The sequence below is a fragment of the Furipterus horrens genome, unplaced genomic scaffold, assembly GCF_987537825.1.
Source record: "Furipterus horrens unplaced genomic scaffold, mFurHor1.1.pri manual_scaffold_1, whole genome shotgun sequence".
NCBI classification, from domain to species: Eukaryota; Metazoa; Chordata; class Mammalia; order Chiroptera; family Furipteridae; genus Furipterus; species Furipterus horrens.
In genome coordinates, this window is record NW_028327171.1 from 121,696,869 (window position 1) to 121,714,022 (window position 17,154).

General features: G+C 38.1%; 1 protein-coding gene and 2 pseudogenes across 1 annotated transcript in view; 1 reads left to right on the forward strand and 2 right to left on the reverse strand.

Annotated features, from left to right (window-relative positions):
- The window catches only part of PTPN4 (protein tyrosine phosphatase non-receptor type 4), a 290,817-nt gene that overhangs the window by 72,763 nt on the left and 200,900 nt on the right, over positions 1–17,154 (reverse strand). The window contains exon 13 of the mRNA XM_090279321.1: positions 1,794–1,862. Within this exon, the coding sequence (XP_090135447.1) occupies positions 1,794–1,862 (69 nt within the window). The remainder of the gene's footprint in view (positions 1–1,793; positions 1,863–17,154) is intronic.
- On the reverse strand, positions 9,115–10,742 carry LOC150021857 (large ribosomal subunit protein eL27-like; annotated as a pseudogene).
- On the forward strand, positions 9,365–10,143 carry LOC150021858 (ethanolamine kinase 1 pseudogene; annotated as a pseudogene).

Genomic DNA, 17,154 nt, shown 5'->3' on the forward strand with positions numbered 1-17,154 from the left:
AAGTTGCCTGGTAAAGATATGTACAAAATAAATCTTAATTCATTATTAGATTAGCTGATCAGTCTTTTTCTATTCATATCCCCATACAGTTGATTCCATCACAGCAGCCAGAGTGATCTCCCCACATCCAATATTTTTATTATGGAACATTTAAAACATAAGTAGAGAGAATAGTTTAGTAAACCCTATGTACGCAGAACCCAGGTGCAACAATTATCAACACAGTCAACTTTGTTTCATCTCTACCACTTACTTTAACCCTCTCACCCCAATTACTTTGAAGCAAATCCTGAAAATCATATATTTGTAAATACTTCAGTTTATTATTCTACCAGATTTTTAGAAATACAATTCTGTTTATATCCCTCCCATGCTCTCAGTCTCTATTGGCTTCCACTTAAAATTCAAAATCTTTACATTTCTAACATGGGATCACACAAATTCTGGCTGCTGCCTACCTCTCAAACATCTCCTCTACCACTACCTTGCCTGGTCCATTATTGGCCTTCTCTTCCTGAAACACAAGGAGGCTCCAGTTTCCATGGCCTTTTAACTGGCTCAATTTTTTACTTACATTAGATATCCATGGCACCAATCAGAATTTTGACTCCATGGGAGTAAGATGTATTTTGTTACTCACTATATTTCCAGGGCCTGAAACTCAGCAGAGTAGGTCTTCAACAAATATTTGCAGTCACTGATTTGTTCACTCTCCCTCTTCCAGAGCTCTGCCTCTGAATATTTAATCATCTATTGGGTAATCCTATTAAGGTTGTTGCTCAGGCATATCAAACTGGACCTGTGCCAATTTAACACCTTCTTCCATTACAATTTTTTCCTTCCTCCTGTATCCCATCTGTTGTAAGTACTCCAATCTGACAAGTCTTCCCAGATACTCCTGATGCTAACACATTTCTATCCAATTGGTAAACAACTGCTAGTTCTACTTATAAAATGTTTCCCTAAGTTTGATTCTATTCTCCCTTTCATTGCCAATGTTTTAGTTCAGGCCTTCATTAATTTCACTTGGATTATTACAATAACCTGGTCTCTGGGGACCCAGTCTTTACTTCTAATTTATTGTCTATTCTTGCTCATAAAAATATTTTCTGAAACATAAATTTAATGATGTTACTTCACTTGTTAAAAGTAAATTGGTTATTTACAGACCCTTAAAAAGTGAAGATAACTAAATGGCACCCAAATAAAAAGCAACTTAGTTATTAGCAATATGTTTAAAAATATATGGAGCCCAGTCTGGGATGCTCAGTTGGCTGGAGTGTCATCCCATATACTAAAAAGGTTGTAGGTCATTCCCTGGTAGGGGCGCTTACGGGAGGCAATGGAGGCAACGGATCAATGTTTCTCTCTCTCTCTCCCCTCCCACCTTCCCCTCTCCCTTAAAATCAATAAATATATCCTTCAATGAGGAGAGAGAGATATATATATTTTTATATATAGGGAAATGACTAGGTAATATATAAAAAATAAGTCATACTGTTTCTCAAAATGTTTTAAAAGGGTAATGAGCTATCCAACAAAATGTTACATTAATATGATGTTTGAGTTAGCCTAGTCAGAGCTATATTGCTTGGCACAGGGTTAATTCCGCTCATGTAAAAAAAAAAAAAATGAATGAATAAACTAGACAAACTATTTTATTTTTCCCTCAAAATAACTTGTTGTTTAACTAAAGGAAGGATCCTGATAATTCTATAATCGTATTTGGAAATAGTTTTTAGTAACTTTAATATTTCTTTAAAAACACAGACACTGAAATAGAAGAGGCTTACCTTGCAAATACCCTGTCTTTATTTGCCTTTTCTTTGCCATACTGAACTGACTGCACTTCAGTTCTCCCACTGAAATACATAAATATGAATAAAATATTAAAGAGAACTAGAAAATAAAATAACATACAAAGTGATTATATTGCAATTTCATAAGACACAAGATATTTCTAGCAGAGAAAAGGGAGCAGAACACTGGACTACATTCCAGTGCTACCTGAATGGATGAAGCTTAATTGCAGTTCTTCCATTAAACAACAAAGATGTGTTTCACAAGCACTTCCTTTTCAGATACTTCTTTATTTGAAAGTAAATGGGAGGGATAATTTTGCACGAGAGGAATTCCTTCTCTGCTATGCCTTGGAAAAGCACACGCTCTAGAGACTCAGAGAGGGGTTGTTGTCTCAGCTCATCTGAAGCCTGCCCTTATTCCTATAAGTCTGTGATTTAGCTAGTATCTCCACTACTACTTAATGAAGGATACCCTGGCTGGTTTGGCTCAGTGGATTGAGCGTCGGCCTGCGAGCTAAGTGTCGCTGGTTCGATCTTCCAGTCAGGGCACATCAGAGAAGGAAAACTCTGACTCCAAAAAACCTCCGCTGCCTTGCGGCATACCTCTTCAGGGGAAAGGCTAAGGGAGTAAACCCCGACAGAAAATCCAGAGCCGGAGTCCCTAAGGCGGTTTGACGTTGTAGTCAACACCGGCAACTCCTGCGGCGCACCTGAAGCCAAGCTGTATCGACTCCGTCTTTCCCTTGGACCCTTCAGCTGCGAAGAGAGGGGGGGTCTGCTGCATGGGCAACAGCAGACCCTCCATATCACCCTGCCCAGGCTCTGTAGCTTCAGCTTCACTGGAGAGGACACTCCAGCGTCATCGCAAGATGTCGATTCAACACGGGAGGAGACAGATACCGTGTCACTCCCGAGTCGGACTGCACAGCCATTCTCGGCGGTGCAGATAGACTCTTAAGAAGCTACACCATCGTCTCTCGAGACGGACGGCTGCCGACGACTTAATGAAGGACCTGAAACATGAACATCTTGAAGAACAGCTCTTTCCTTAGACAAGCTTTTCCTCCTTGTTTACTGGCAATGGTCACTGACATAAAGATTGATTACATGCTCACACAGGCAATTCCATATTTTTGTATATAGGAAAGAACATATTTTTGTATATAGGACAGAAATATGGTTGGGAGTTGGGCACTATAGGGGATTTGTCTTGAAGGTGATTTGTCTAACAAGCACACTTTGTATGCATGGGAACTGATCCTCCTTTGTGCTACATCAATGTTTTCAGACCACGTTTGTTAAATAAAAACTTGGTTCTCAGAAAATTTGTTACTTGACACATTACATTATTTAACTGTGAATGAACATAAATGTTTAGTACATCAAATAAAAACTTACATATATACATATCTAATAAATATTAAAAGCAGCCATATAGGATTTCAAAGTTAAGCAAACAATTTTAAGATCATCTTTCATGGATAAGTATAGATAAATGTGAATAGAATGGCATGTTTGTTGAAGCTTTAATGGCAAAGTCAGCAATGTTACTATGATTTTCAAGTTTAGGTAAGTTGAAGTTTCTTAAGAAATTATATTTCTGTTAAGAAGGATAAACTATACTTGCAACTGCAAACAGGTATCAAATTAAGATTCACCACTGTTTTGTTATTTCCACATTAGAACAATAATTTTAATTCTTTGGAGATTTTGGTACAGAGATAGTAAGGGTGTATTATGAGAAGGTTGGTGGAAGAAGTAATAAATCCTGATATCCCAAATGCCATGTCTCAATTAAATAATATTTCAAAATTTCAAGTATTACAATAGTTTTAGTATTCCAAACCATTGTTTATTATGAGGGAAAAAACCCATTTACTTAATGCATACCCTTTAGGAATAAGACTATGCCCAGATAAAAATTTGTCATGCTGCCTTTCCTACTTCATTTACATAATTATTTAATCATTTTGATGATTCAACTTGCTTTGGTTTTTGAAGTTGTTCAGGACTACAAACATAAAACTTAACTTCTACAACTACAAAATATATGATTAATATATATATTAATGTTAACTGAGCTGTCATAGGCATCAATCCAGTCCTTCTGTGTTACAAGTTTTGAAGGAGGCTAAAGTCAACAAACTATTTTCTAGGTTCCTTTGCAAGTTGGCTTTCAGTTAGGTTCTCCTTTTAATCTGGTGGGAGATTAGAAAGTAGACCAAGTCAAAAGCAGAAGACTGGCAGATGATGGTAGCTGCTGTAACAACAGTGGGAATAGAACACAGACATAAAAGAATAAAGAGCACCTTGTAGATGGTACCATCCCACATCAAAGCAGCACATTTCTGGCAGCTCCAGAACTGACTGTTACAGTGGCTCTAACTATGTAGAAGCTGGTGCAGGTTTGTGGACTCTGTCCCAGAGCACAAGTGTCTGACCCTTAGGCATTATTCTTCTTCCTATTTACTTTCTCCAAAACCATCCTTCTCCCTTTTGCTTTTCCACCCTAACACCTGTGTACTCAGTTCCCTCAATTAAAATGCTTTTATTTGAAAACTCAAACGAGCTATGTTTCCGATAAAATATTCTCCACTTGTGTATTCAAATAGGACACTATTACTCAAAGGCTGAATCAACAAGCTGAATTTCATAAAGATAAAACTGAAATATGAGGGAACAATTTAAGGTTTATATATGATATTACCCATATTATTCTTTAGGGGTTCAAGGTTATTATTACTTAGTTTTCAATTACAGTTTCTGCCACTTGGCACTGTACAATACATAGTTATTAAAATATTATAACTATATTCTCTATTCTGTACATCTCCATGACTATTTTGTGATTACCAATTTGTACTTCTTAATCCATTCACTCTTTTCACCCAGCCCCCCATCCATCTCCTATTTGGCAAACCATCATTCTGTTCTATGAGCCTGTTTCCTTCTTGTTTGTTCATTTATTTTGCTCTTTAGATTTGACATATAAGTGAAACCATACAGTATCTGTCTTTCTCTGACTTATTTCACTTAGCATAATATTTTCTAGGTCCACCCACACCGTTGCGCGCACGTGTGTGCAAATGGTAAGACTTCATTTTTATGGCTGAGTAATATTCCTGTGTGTGTGTGTGTGTGTGTCTTACCATCACTTACTTAATCCACTTTTCTACCCATTGCTTCTATAGCTTGGCTATTATAAATAACGCTGCAGTGAATACAGGGGTGCATATATTCTTTAGCATTTTGGGTTTCTTTGTATATATTCCCAGAAGTGAAATCACTGGGTCATAAGATACTTCCATTTAAAATTTTTTAAAAGTATATTGTTTTCCATAGTGTCTGCACCAATCTGCATTCCCACCAACAGTGCATGAGGGTTTGTTTCCCTTTCTCCACATCATTGCCTACACTGTTTGTCGATTTATTTATTTATTTATTTAAATCCTTACCCATGGATATGTTAATTGATTTTGAGATGGCAAAAGAGAAACATCTATGTGAAAGAGAAATATCTATCAGTTACCTTCCATACTTGCACAGACCAGGGAGCAAACCTACAACCTAGGTATGTGCCCTCACTGGGAATTGAACCTACAATCCTTTGGTGTACAGGACAACACAACAATCAAATAAGCCTCCCGGCCAGGGCCTTTGTTGATTTATTGATGATAGCCATTCTGAGAGGTGTGAGGTGGTATCTCATTGTGGTTTTAATTTGTATTTTTCTGATGACTAATGACTTTGGGCATCTTTTCATTATTATTGTCCATCTCTGTATCCTCTTTGGAGCAGTGTCCATTCAGGTCCTCTGCCCATTTAAAAAAATTTTTTTTAATGTTTATATTTTATTTTAGAGAGAGAAGAAGGAGAGAGAAAGAGAGGGTGAGAAACACTGATGTGAGAGAGAAATACAAATTGTTTTCCTTCCTTCCGAACCTGCAACCCAAGTATGTGCCGAGTCACACCAGTCAGGACACCTCTGCCTTTTTTAAAAATTGGATTTTTTTTTTGGGGGGGGGGGGTTGAGTTCTTTATGAATTTTGGATATTAATCTTTAGGGGTTCAGGATTATTGAAAAAAAAATACAAAACAGTACCATAATCTATACACACTAAATTCTGACAATAAAATATTTACCATTAGAACAATGAGAAAACATCAACTGGTAAAAGAATACAGGATTATAAGTAACCCAAACAATTTAGAAAAACATAACAAAAAGATTAAATAAAAAATACCCACAAGAACCACCAGAGCCTTACCCCTAAAAAATAATCTCCATTGTGAGCAGGTAAAAGTTATTCCAAAACTCTATAGATACATGAAAAAGACTATAAATAAACTTCCAGCCAAAATGGAGGTGTAGGGAGACACTCTTCTCCTCCTTGCACAACCATAAGAAGGATTAAAACTACCTCAAAACAAAAAAACAACCAGAACTGACAGAAAATTGAACTGTATGGAAATCTGACAACCAAGGATTTAAGAAGAAATATTCATCTAGATGGGTAGGAGGGGCGGAGTTGGGGAGCTGGGGAGGAATGGATGAGGTGTGGCAGAGGCAAGGTGGCGGTGTCAAGGCAGTGGCTATGGCCAGCAGAACCTACATTCACATGTGGCATAAAAAAGCCAGGAAGGACACTTGGGGAGCGATCCCAGTCTCAGGCTAGACAGTCCAGCTCATGGTTCCAGCACCGGGACAATAAAGCCCCACAGTTTCTAACTGTGAAAGCCAGTGGGAGTTGGAGCAGTGGAAGAAACTGCCTGTCTGTCAGCAGAGTCTGTTTAGAGGGCCGCCACAGTCCTAGAACATAGCAAACTCACCCACTCTGGGAACCATCACCAGGGCAACAGCGGGAGGGCCACCAGTTGCATATGGGAAGTGAGTTAAGTGACTGGAAAAGGGGCGAATGCCAAGCAAGTGGCATTGTTCTCTTTCTTACCCCTCCCTAACATACAGTACCACAAAGTGGTGAAACAAGTCACCCCAAACTGAAGAATACCTAAGGCTCCACTCCTTACAACATAACAGGTACAAGAGTCTACCTAAGACACAGAAGGAAACACAGGGAGGCTGTCAAATTGAGGAGACAAAGAAGCAGGGCACAAATGAAAGAACAGATCAAAACTCCAGAAAAAGAACTAAGCAATATGAAGATAGTCAGCCTATCAGACGCGGAGTTCAAAACACTGGTGATAGGAAGCTCAGAGAACCCAATGAGTATGGCAAATGCAGAAGGGAGGAAATGAAGGTTACGCTAAGTGAAATAAAGAAAAGTCTGCAGGAAACCAACAGTGAAGGAAGTAAGTCTGGATTCAAATCAATGATTTGGAACATAAGGAAGAAATAAACAGTCAACCAGAACAGAATGAAGAAACAAGGATTCAAAAAAAACAAGCAGTTTAAGAAGACTCTGGGACATCTCCAAAAGTGCCAACATCAAAATCATACGGGTGCCAGAAGAAGAGGAAAAGCAAGAAGTTGAAAACTTATGTGAAAAAATAATGAAAGAAAACTTCCCTAATTTGCCAAAGGAAATAGACATACAAGTCTAGGAAGCACAGAGAGTCCCAAACAAGTTGGACTCAAAGAGGATCACACCAAGATACATCATAATTAAAACGCTAAAGGTTCAAGATAGAGAGAGGATCTTAAAAGCAGCAAGACAGCCCTGGCTATTGTGGCTCAGTGGACTGAGCATCAGCCTGCAAACGAAGTGTCGCTGGTTTGATTCCCAGTCAGAGCACATGACTGGGTTACATGCCAGGTCCCCTGTTAGGGGCGCATGCAAGACAACCACACATTGATGTTTTTTCTCCCTCTCTTTCTCCCTTCCTCTCTCAAACAAAATCTAAAAAAAAAAAAAAGAAAGAAAGAAAGAAAGAAAGAAAGAAAAAAAAAAAGCAGCATGACAAAAGAAGAGTTACCTACAAAGGAGTTCCCATAAGGCTATGAACTGATTTCTCAGAAGAAACTGCAGGCAAAAAGGGACTGGCAAGAAGTATTCAATGTGATGAAAAGCAAGGACCTACAACTAAGATTACTCTATCCAGCAAAGCTATCATTTAGAATGGAAGGGCAGATAAAGTGCTTCCCAGACAAGGTAAAGCTAAAGGAGTTCATCTTCACTGAGCTCTTATTATATTAAATGTTAAAGGGACTTATTTAAGAAAAAGATAAAACTATGAACATTAAAATAACAACAAACTCACAACTATTAACAACTGAGTCTAAAAAATAATAACTAAAACTAAGCAAATAACTGGAACAGGATCAGAATCATAGATACAGAGATCATATGGAATGTTATTAGCGGGGAGGGGGAAGGGGGAGAATGTGGGAAACAACATAGACATTAAGAAGCATAATTCGTAGGTTCAAAAAAGACAGAGGGATGTTAAGGAAAAGGAGAAGCCAAATAATTTATATGCATGATGCATGGACACAAACTAAGGGGGACAAGGGGATTGCAGGCAGAGGGGCAAAGGAAAAAAATGGGACAAGTGTAATAGCATAATCAATAAAATATACTAAAAACGTCTACAAATATAAACAAATCTATTACAATGTAATTATGCCATATGTGCCACTTCTAATAAAAATATTAAACTAATTTCCTAGAAATAAAAAACATAAAAATAATTAGGAAAATTTTAGTAACTGGTTTGTTAATATGAATTCTCATACTTCCACCAGTCTCTTGCTTCTTCAGTTATACTTTTACTTTGTCAAAGTTTATATTTTAATTCTATTCTATAGTCATAATTCTTTCAGTGCTCAAGAATTAGTTCTATATTTAGAGTTTAATCTTAATTCTTAGTTCTTTTACCAAGATTCTCCTTGAATTATTTTGATTTATCCCTTAAGTAGTTCAATTTTACTAATTTTTTTTCAAGATGTGTTCAGAGATATTACATTCTGTGAAGTTTTGTGTATTTGTTAATGTCTAACCTCACATATATGTGGGATCTAATAAACAAAATAAACTGAAGAAACAAAATAGAAACAGAAGCATTGATACCTGAAACAGACTGATGGCTGTCACAGAGGAGGAGAAGTCAAGGCTGGATGAAAGAATGTGCAAGGATTAGTCAAAAAGCTGCATGAATAACCCAGACAGTGACAACTGTGTGGTGATGACCAGAGGGAAGGAGAGAGGGTGGCAGGGTAGGCAGGCAAAGGAAGGGAAAATGGGGATATCTACTGACTTTAGATTTCAATGGCAACCTGGCTAAGTATTGTATTTTCTAGTCACTTTTTTTCCTATTTTTTAAATTGATTTTAATGACTGAAACAAAAAAAGATCTAAAACCACAGCTTCTGGAATAACCATTTATTCTTGCTGGTCTTACACCTCTCTTTAAATTTGACTTTGGCCTCCCCTTGGGCCTTGTGTTTCAGAGCAGGGCCTCTGAAGATGTCCTTGTTAACAGTTTTGTCTAAGGGGATATCCAAAGAGTACTCTGTGGGCATGAGGTGACTGTAGTTAAAGAACTTTCGCAGAAGACTTGATCTTTGGCCATTGCCAATTGCTCTTTGGAGGTTCCCAAGCTGGATGTTACAGTTCATTATCAGGAGGAGCAGCACTAAGTGGGAAGGGGTCCTGAACCTCCTACAACACCTGCAGCTGCACTGGGACACTCAGGAGGTGACCTTGCAGGCTAATAGTGCATCAATTTGCTAAAATACATGCTATTCGTGACACAACAGGCAGATTCCCATATCTAATCTATGGCTAAACATGGCGAAAAGGTTTTTCTATCATTTCCACAGGATTTGCAGATAAAGATCTTAATAAAAGTTTCCTAAGTGATATTCTAAGCTCTCAGATTCTTCAGGAAAAGATGACCGGGATGAAGGAAATTTCTTCCAAGCTGGGCTCACCCACTGTGCTTTGCCATAATGACCTACTGTGTAAGAATATAACCTATGATGAGAAACAAGGTGATGTACAGTTCATTTTCTATGAATATTCTGGCTACAACTACTTGGCATATGACATTGAAATCATTTCAGTGAATTTCCAGGTGTGCGTGATGTATGCTAGTCTCTATCCAGGTAGAGAACTACAGAGCCACTGGCTGCATTCTTACCTGGAAGCCTACAAAGTATGTAAGGGTTTTAGGGTTGAAATTACTAAAAAGGAGGGAGAAATACTCTTCATTCAAGTCAATCAGTTTGCATTGGCTTCTCATTTCTTTGGGGGATTGTAGGCTTTGATTTAAAGCCAAATATTCCACTATTGAGTTTGATTTCCTTGGGTATGTACTTGTTCGTTTTAACCAATACTTTAAAATAAAGCCTGAAGTTACTGCATTTAAAATGCCTGAATAAAGATAAAATTATTCTCAAGTAGCTAAACAATACTTGTCAATTTTTCTTACAAAATTCTGAAAAGCCAATATTTCTTAAAATATTATTTAATTTGGTTATCTAGCTTTACAAATTATGCCTCTATCAACCAATCTATTTTTTAAATAGACTGATGTCAAACAATATACCTACTGCTATCAGTATGCGGTAGATTAGAAATTTGTTAAATCAGCAAACAGATATAAAGATGTCAGCTTAATCTTTAGTTGATAATCTGTTATGTGTGAATTACTTATTATAAATGTAACATAATCCTGTGACTGCTTTAATGTATTTCATTTGTTAAGTGTAAGCAATGAAAATGTTCCAGAATCAATTTTGTTTTTACTTAAAAAAAAAAAAAAAAAAAAAAAGATTTGATCTTTGATCTCTTGGTAATTTTCTTCTTGCCCATGGCAGCTGTCACTCTAGGGATAGCGGTCAATTCCAGCCACCAGAGCATGGCTGTAGGGGCGATCTTAGGTGCCATCATCAATATTCTTCATGATGACTGCTTTGCATCCAGAGTAGCATCTGGCCAGGAACAGCACCCCCTACCCAGGTTTCAAAAACTTACCCATTTTGACAGTAGCCACTGGGGTCTAAAGGAGAAAGGCATTGTTTTCACCTTTTAGATGTGGTAGACAAAAGGTGGTCCATAAGTTATATACAAGCCTGAAGAAAAGTTTTATGTCACCAGTATTTTGAAATATTTAATCCAAACTGATATATCTCACCAAGACTCATCAGGGAGAAAAGAGTAGACACATGTTATCAATATCAAGAATGACAGAAATAACATTCCTACAGATTCTAGATATATTAAAAAGATAACAGGGGAATATAAACTTTATGCCAAAAAATTCACCAACTTAGATGAAATAGATAAGTTCCTTGAAAAACAAACTACCAAAGCTTGCTTAGAAAGAAAGAGAAATCCTAAACTGTTTCATACCTAATAAAGATTTTGAATGTGGCCCTGGCCGAGTGGCTCAGTTTTGTGGAATGAAGTCCTGTAAACCGAAAGGTTACAGGTTTAATTCCTGGCCAGGGAACATGCCTAGGTTGCAGGTTCGGTCTGTGAAAAGGGTGCATATGAAAATCAACTGATGTTTCTCTCTCACATCGATGCCCCACCCCCACCCCGCTCCCCTCTTCCCTCTAAAATCAATAAGCACATCCTCAGGTGAGCATAAAAAAAAGATGTTGCATGTGTTGTTCAAAAGTTTTCTACAAATAAACCTTCTGCCCTAGAAGGATTAGTTGGCAAATTCTATCAAACATTTCAAAATGAAATAATACCATTACTACAGAAACTCTGCTAGAAAGCTGAAAATGAAGGAATATTTCCCAACTCATTTAATGAGCTCAAAACCCTAACAACAAAACCTGGCCACAATACTACTAGAAAACTACAGACCAGTATCCTTCATACCAAGAATATAAAAATTCTAAACAAAATTTTAACAAGTTGAATAAAATAATATACAAAAAGGGTAACAGATGATGATGAAGTAGGATTTATCTCTGGAATGTAGGGTGGTATAACATTTGAAACTCAATGTCATTCATCACATACAAGACAAACAAAAACAAAAGAAAAACACACCATATGATCAACACAATAGTTGCAGTAAAAGCATTTTACAAAAACCAATGTTGAATCCTAATTGAAAAATTCCAGCAAGTGAGAAATAAAAAAACTTCAACATGCATCTATGAAAAGCCTAAAACTAACACCATACTTAACAGTAAAGGACTGAATGCCTTCCTCTAAGATAAGGAATAACACAAGGATATCCATTATTACCACTTTCATTCAACACAGTACTGGAAGTTCTAACTTGGACAATAAGGAAAAGAAATAAAAGGATCACAGAATAAAAAAGGAAGAATTAAAACTGTCTTTACTCTCTAGGTAGAAAATCTGTTGGAGGCTACAGAAAAGCTCCTAGAATAAGTAAAATAATCAAAGTTTCAGGAAATAAGATAAGAAAATATATATCAACTGCATTTCTAATAATGATGAACAACCTGAAATTAAAATTTAAAACAACTACTTATAACAGCACAAAATATGAAATAAGGAAAATTTGGCAAAGATGTGAGACTTGTACAACAAGAACTACAAACACTGCTGAGAGAACGAAAAGATGATTTAAATAAATAAAGATATAACATGTTTCATAAGGTGGAAAACTCAGTATTTTTATGATACCTGTATTAATTCTCCTGAAAATAATCTGTGGTTGCAGCACAATCCCAATTAAAATCCCAGAAGTCTTTATTATAGTAATTAATTAATCAGCTAATTCTAAAATTAACATGGGAACACAAAGGACCTAAACATTCAAAACAACTTGTAAAAAGAACAAAATTTTAAAAAAGGAGAGAAAAGATAAAAAAATTAAAAAATTTAAAAAAGAAACATTTTATAAAAGACACACACACACACACACACACACATACACAAAGAATACTAGAAAAAAAGAACAAAGTAGGAGGACTAATAGTACTGAATTTAAGACTTATGATATAAGTCCAGCCTTGGAACGTGTGGCTCAGCTGGCTGGATGTCATCCTGCAAAGCAAAAGGTCGTTGGTTCAATTCCTGAGTCAGTGTAAATGTCTGGGTTGTGGGTTTGGTCCTGGTCAGGGCTTGATGATCTCTCACACTGATGTTTCTCTCCCTCTCTTTCTCCTTTTCTTCTCTCTCTAAAAGTAAATAAATAAAATCTAAAAAGGACGAGGTCGGGGTGGGTTTGGGGAGTCCCTATTTTAGAGGAGACTAGCTCTGCGGCAGAAGCCTACCAGTCTTTCAAAATTGTGTAGCTTTCGTATCTAAGTTGTTTTAGTTTGTAAACTAACCTTATAGAAATAGATAATTAAAAACTAACAGGGAACTTGAGTTAAAGATTTTAGCCTTAGTTGATAGGCTTACATGACTAATGCGTGTGGAAAGCTGTTATTCCAAAATTGTGTAGCTTTTGAATGAAGACTCCTTTCCTTTTTCACCAAAGCTCTGCCTCCAGAATTTTGCCTAGAGGGTGTCAACAGGCAGGAGGACATCAGTTGCTGTGCTGTAACACCTGTACAGCTGGTCCTCCACAATTGTCAGAGATTGGTGGTCAGTGGTCATAGGTAGTCCTTGCAGTTTTGGGGTCTGGGTAAATTCCTTACTTTGAAAACTGCCAACAGCAATCAAAGTTCAACTATAAGAGAAGAGTGTACACAGCCCACATGGTGAGTATACAACGCATATCCAGCTTGGGTGATAGGGGAGGCTGTGCCGCTGGACCCTACAGGACACTTATTACATTAGGCCACTCTTCCAAGCCAGGGAATTATAGCACCTTTATCTAATACATAGAAACAAACACGGGGAGGCTGTCAAAATCGGGAAACAAAGAAACATAGCCAAAATAAAAGAACAAAAGAAAACTCCAGAAGAATAAATTACAGGGATTCAACAGTAGAGTAAAGCTGAGAATCAAATCAGCTATTTAGAACATGAGGAAGCAAAACAAACAAACAAACAAACAAAAAAACACCTATCAGAAGAAGAGGAAGAAAAAAGAATCCAAAAAAAATGAGGATACTGTAAGGAGTCTCTGGGACAACTTCAAGCATACCAACATTTGCATCACAGGGGTGCTAGAAGGAGGAGAGAGAGCAAGAAACTGGAAACCTATGTGAAAAAATGACAGAAAACTTCCCTAACCTGGTGAAGGAAATAGACATCCAAGTCCAGGAAAAGCAGACAGACTCAAACAAGATGAACTTAAAGAGGTTCATACCAGGACACATCATAATTAAAATGCCAAAGGTTAAAGACAAAGAGAGAATCTTAAAAGGAGCAAGAGAAAAGCAGTTAAGTTACCCAAAAGGAAGGTCCCATAAAACTATCAGCAGATTTCTCAAAACAAACTTTGTAGGCTCAAAGGGAATGGCAAGAAATATTCAAAGTGATGAAAAGCAAGAAACTATAACCAAGATTACTCTACCCAGCAAAGCTATCATTTAGAATCGAAGGGCAGATAAAGAGCTTTCTAGACAAGAATAAGCTGAAGGAGTTCATTATCACAGAACCAGTATTATATGAAATGTTAAAAGGTCTTCTTTAAGAAGATAAAAAATGTTAATTGGAATGGTGGTTCATGCTTCTCTTTAGGATGGCAGATCTCGAGGAAAAAAGATGGCGGTGCAGTGCGTAGCGGTGTTGTCTGCTTGCTCCCATCGTGGAAGGACTTGGAGTGCAAACACGGAGAGGAGTGAGTGAGTGCAGATTTCAGACAGCGCGAACAGGGACAGGACTGTGGGAGTGGCGTGAAGGAGGGCGGAAAGCTCGGCCCACACTGTCCAAGTGGAGTCACTGGGCTTTTCAGCCAAGAGCCTCTGCCTCACCGCACCCGAAAGGGGCAGCTGCTGACTGGCTCATTAACCGGGATCTGCTTGGGAACCTCCCCCTGCCAGGAACCCGGACCGCCAAAGTCCTGGAGGGAGTCAGCAAGAAGGTTTGGTTAAAACAGCCGGAGGTGTGGGAAGACAGAGAATAGCTCAGACTGTGAGAAACTGTGTGAACTGAGTCTTCGTGGGGGCCCCCTGGGCTGGCAACACTGCGCCTGGGGCCACTCGCATCAAGGCTCCACCAAACAAAACTGCAGAGCTGAGCAGTGGAGAGGGGCCCATACAGGAAAGCTGCAGCAGAACCCCAGACTCAGTAGGGACCCCAGGCAGGTAACCCTGTGCACGCACAAGTGCAACAAAGCTCTGCCAGGCAGGGACGCAGGCTGGTGTGGCAGCTTGGAGGCAACACAGAGACTTTTTTGGAGGAGGAGCAGAGAGAGGACTTGGGGCTGGGCAGGGACTATAGGCATGTGCACTGGCTCGCCAGCAGAGTAGCATTGCTAGACAAGGCTGAGGAGTACTGGAGGGCTCTGCAGGCCCAGTGGGGGGGGGGGGGGGGATCCAACTCAATGTGGTTAACAGCAGAGAACTATGGCAGGTCCACGAGTGAGAAAATAGCAGCCTCAGAATCCAGTTAGATCTCCTCACAGACAGATAGCCATAAAAGATTTGAAACCCATGGAATTGTGACCAGGGACAGACCCAGAAAAAGATGACAGCGCACAAAGATTGTGCTCGGGAAAATCTCTTTCTTTAATCTGTTTCCTATCTTCTCTCCCTCCTATTCTTCTTCTTTAATTTTTTTGTTTGTCTGTTTTGTTTATACTCCCTCTTGCACTAAATATATAACATATAACTGCTATATAAACCTAATATTATACACTTTCACTTTCTCACTTCATTCCGCATTCTTCCCTCCCCTTTTCAACATACAATATAAATATTACTTACTGTCTTGCATAGCCTTGACCCTACTTGCTACTATTATTCTACCATTTCCCTCTTAAAAATCATCTTTCTTTCAGTTAAAACAACTCTTATCTGTTTTTCCTATAGTATAATAGTCTTAACCTCTTTATATCTATATTAATACTGGCTCTCTAGCTGCTGATAGAGTGATTGTGGGTGGGGGATATTTTTGAGGTTGTAGGTTTCTTGCCTGGGTTGTGTGTTTATGTTTTAACAGCATCTCCACAAAAGAACTGAAGACATGGTGAGCAGAGTGACTCTCAATCAACTAGCCAGAGGGATGGTTCCACCAAAGAGTAACTGAAATACAACCAGACAGCTTAAACGGTATAAAAGGCGTCCTAAGAGCATCAAGCTCGAGATAAAAGAGACTGCACCACTGAATCCTCCAGGTGTGCTATACAGAATCTCATACCACAGTGGTGGGAAATCAAAGCAGACAAATATAAGGAACAAAAAAAAAAAAAAACAAAAAAGAAGAGACATCCAACATGGAGAGATACAGAAACAACGTCCCAATGAAAGGAAAAGGGGAATCCCCAGAAAGAGTGCTAGATGAAACAGAGGTACGCAAACTATCAGACATGGAATTCAAAAGAATGGTTATAAGGAAGTTCAACGAACTTGACAAAATAAGAGAAAACTACAACGAATTCCAGGGAACTACAAAGAACTCCAGGGAAACTACAAAAAACTCCAGAGAAGCTACAAGGAATTTACTGAGAACTATCAATAAGAACCAGGAAGAAATGAAGAATACAATTTCTGAACTGAAGAACACAGCAGAAGCAACCAAAAGCAGGCTAAACAAAGCAGAGGATCAGATCAGTGAGTTAGAGGACAACATAGAAAAAAATTCACAGACAATACATCAAAATGAAAAAGACTGAAAAAGAATGAAGAGGGTTTACGAGAACTGCAGGACAAATATGAAATGAAACAATATCCGTATCACAGGGATACAAGAAGGAGAAGAAGAGGAGCATGGGATAGTAAACCTGATTGAAAAAGTAATGACAGATAATTTTCCTAACTTGAAGAGAGAAAGCCATGCAAGTCCAGGAAGCACAGAGGGTCCCAGTGAAGAGGAACCTCAACAGGCCCAGTTCAAGACACATCATAATTAAAATGGCAACATTCAAAGAAAAAGAGAATCCTAAAAGCAGCAAGAGAAAAACAGCAAACAGCATACAAGGCAGCTCTGATAAGACTAACAACTGATTTCACAAAAGAAACACTACAAGCCAGAAGGGAATAGCAGAAGAATATTTCAAGCAATGAAGAACAAAAGGCCTACAACCAAGACTACACTCTACCCAGCAAGGCTCTCTTTCAAAATGAAAGGTGAAATAAAGAGTTTCTCAGACAAAGACAGACTAAAAGAATACATCTCCATCAAACCAGCACTGCAAGAGATGCTAAAGGGAATGTTTTAAGGAAAACAAGAAAAAGACAGAGGGACAGGAACACAGGTACAAAGGGAAATGAATAAATACCTGTCAATAATAACCTTATGTAAATGGATTAAATGCTCCAATCAAAAGACATACGGTAGTAGAATGGATAGGAAAACATGACCCATATATATGCTGTCTACAAGAGACACACCTCAAAACA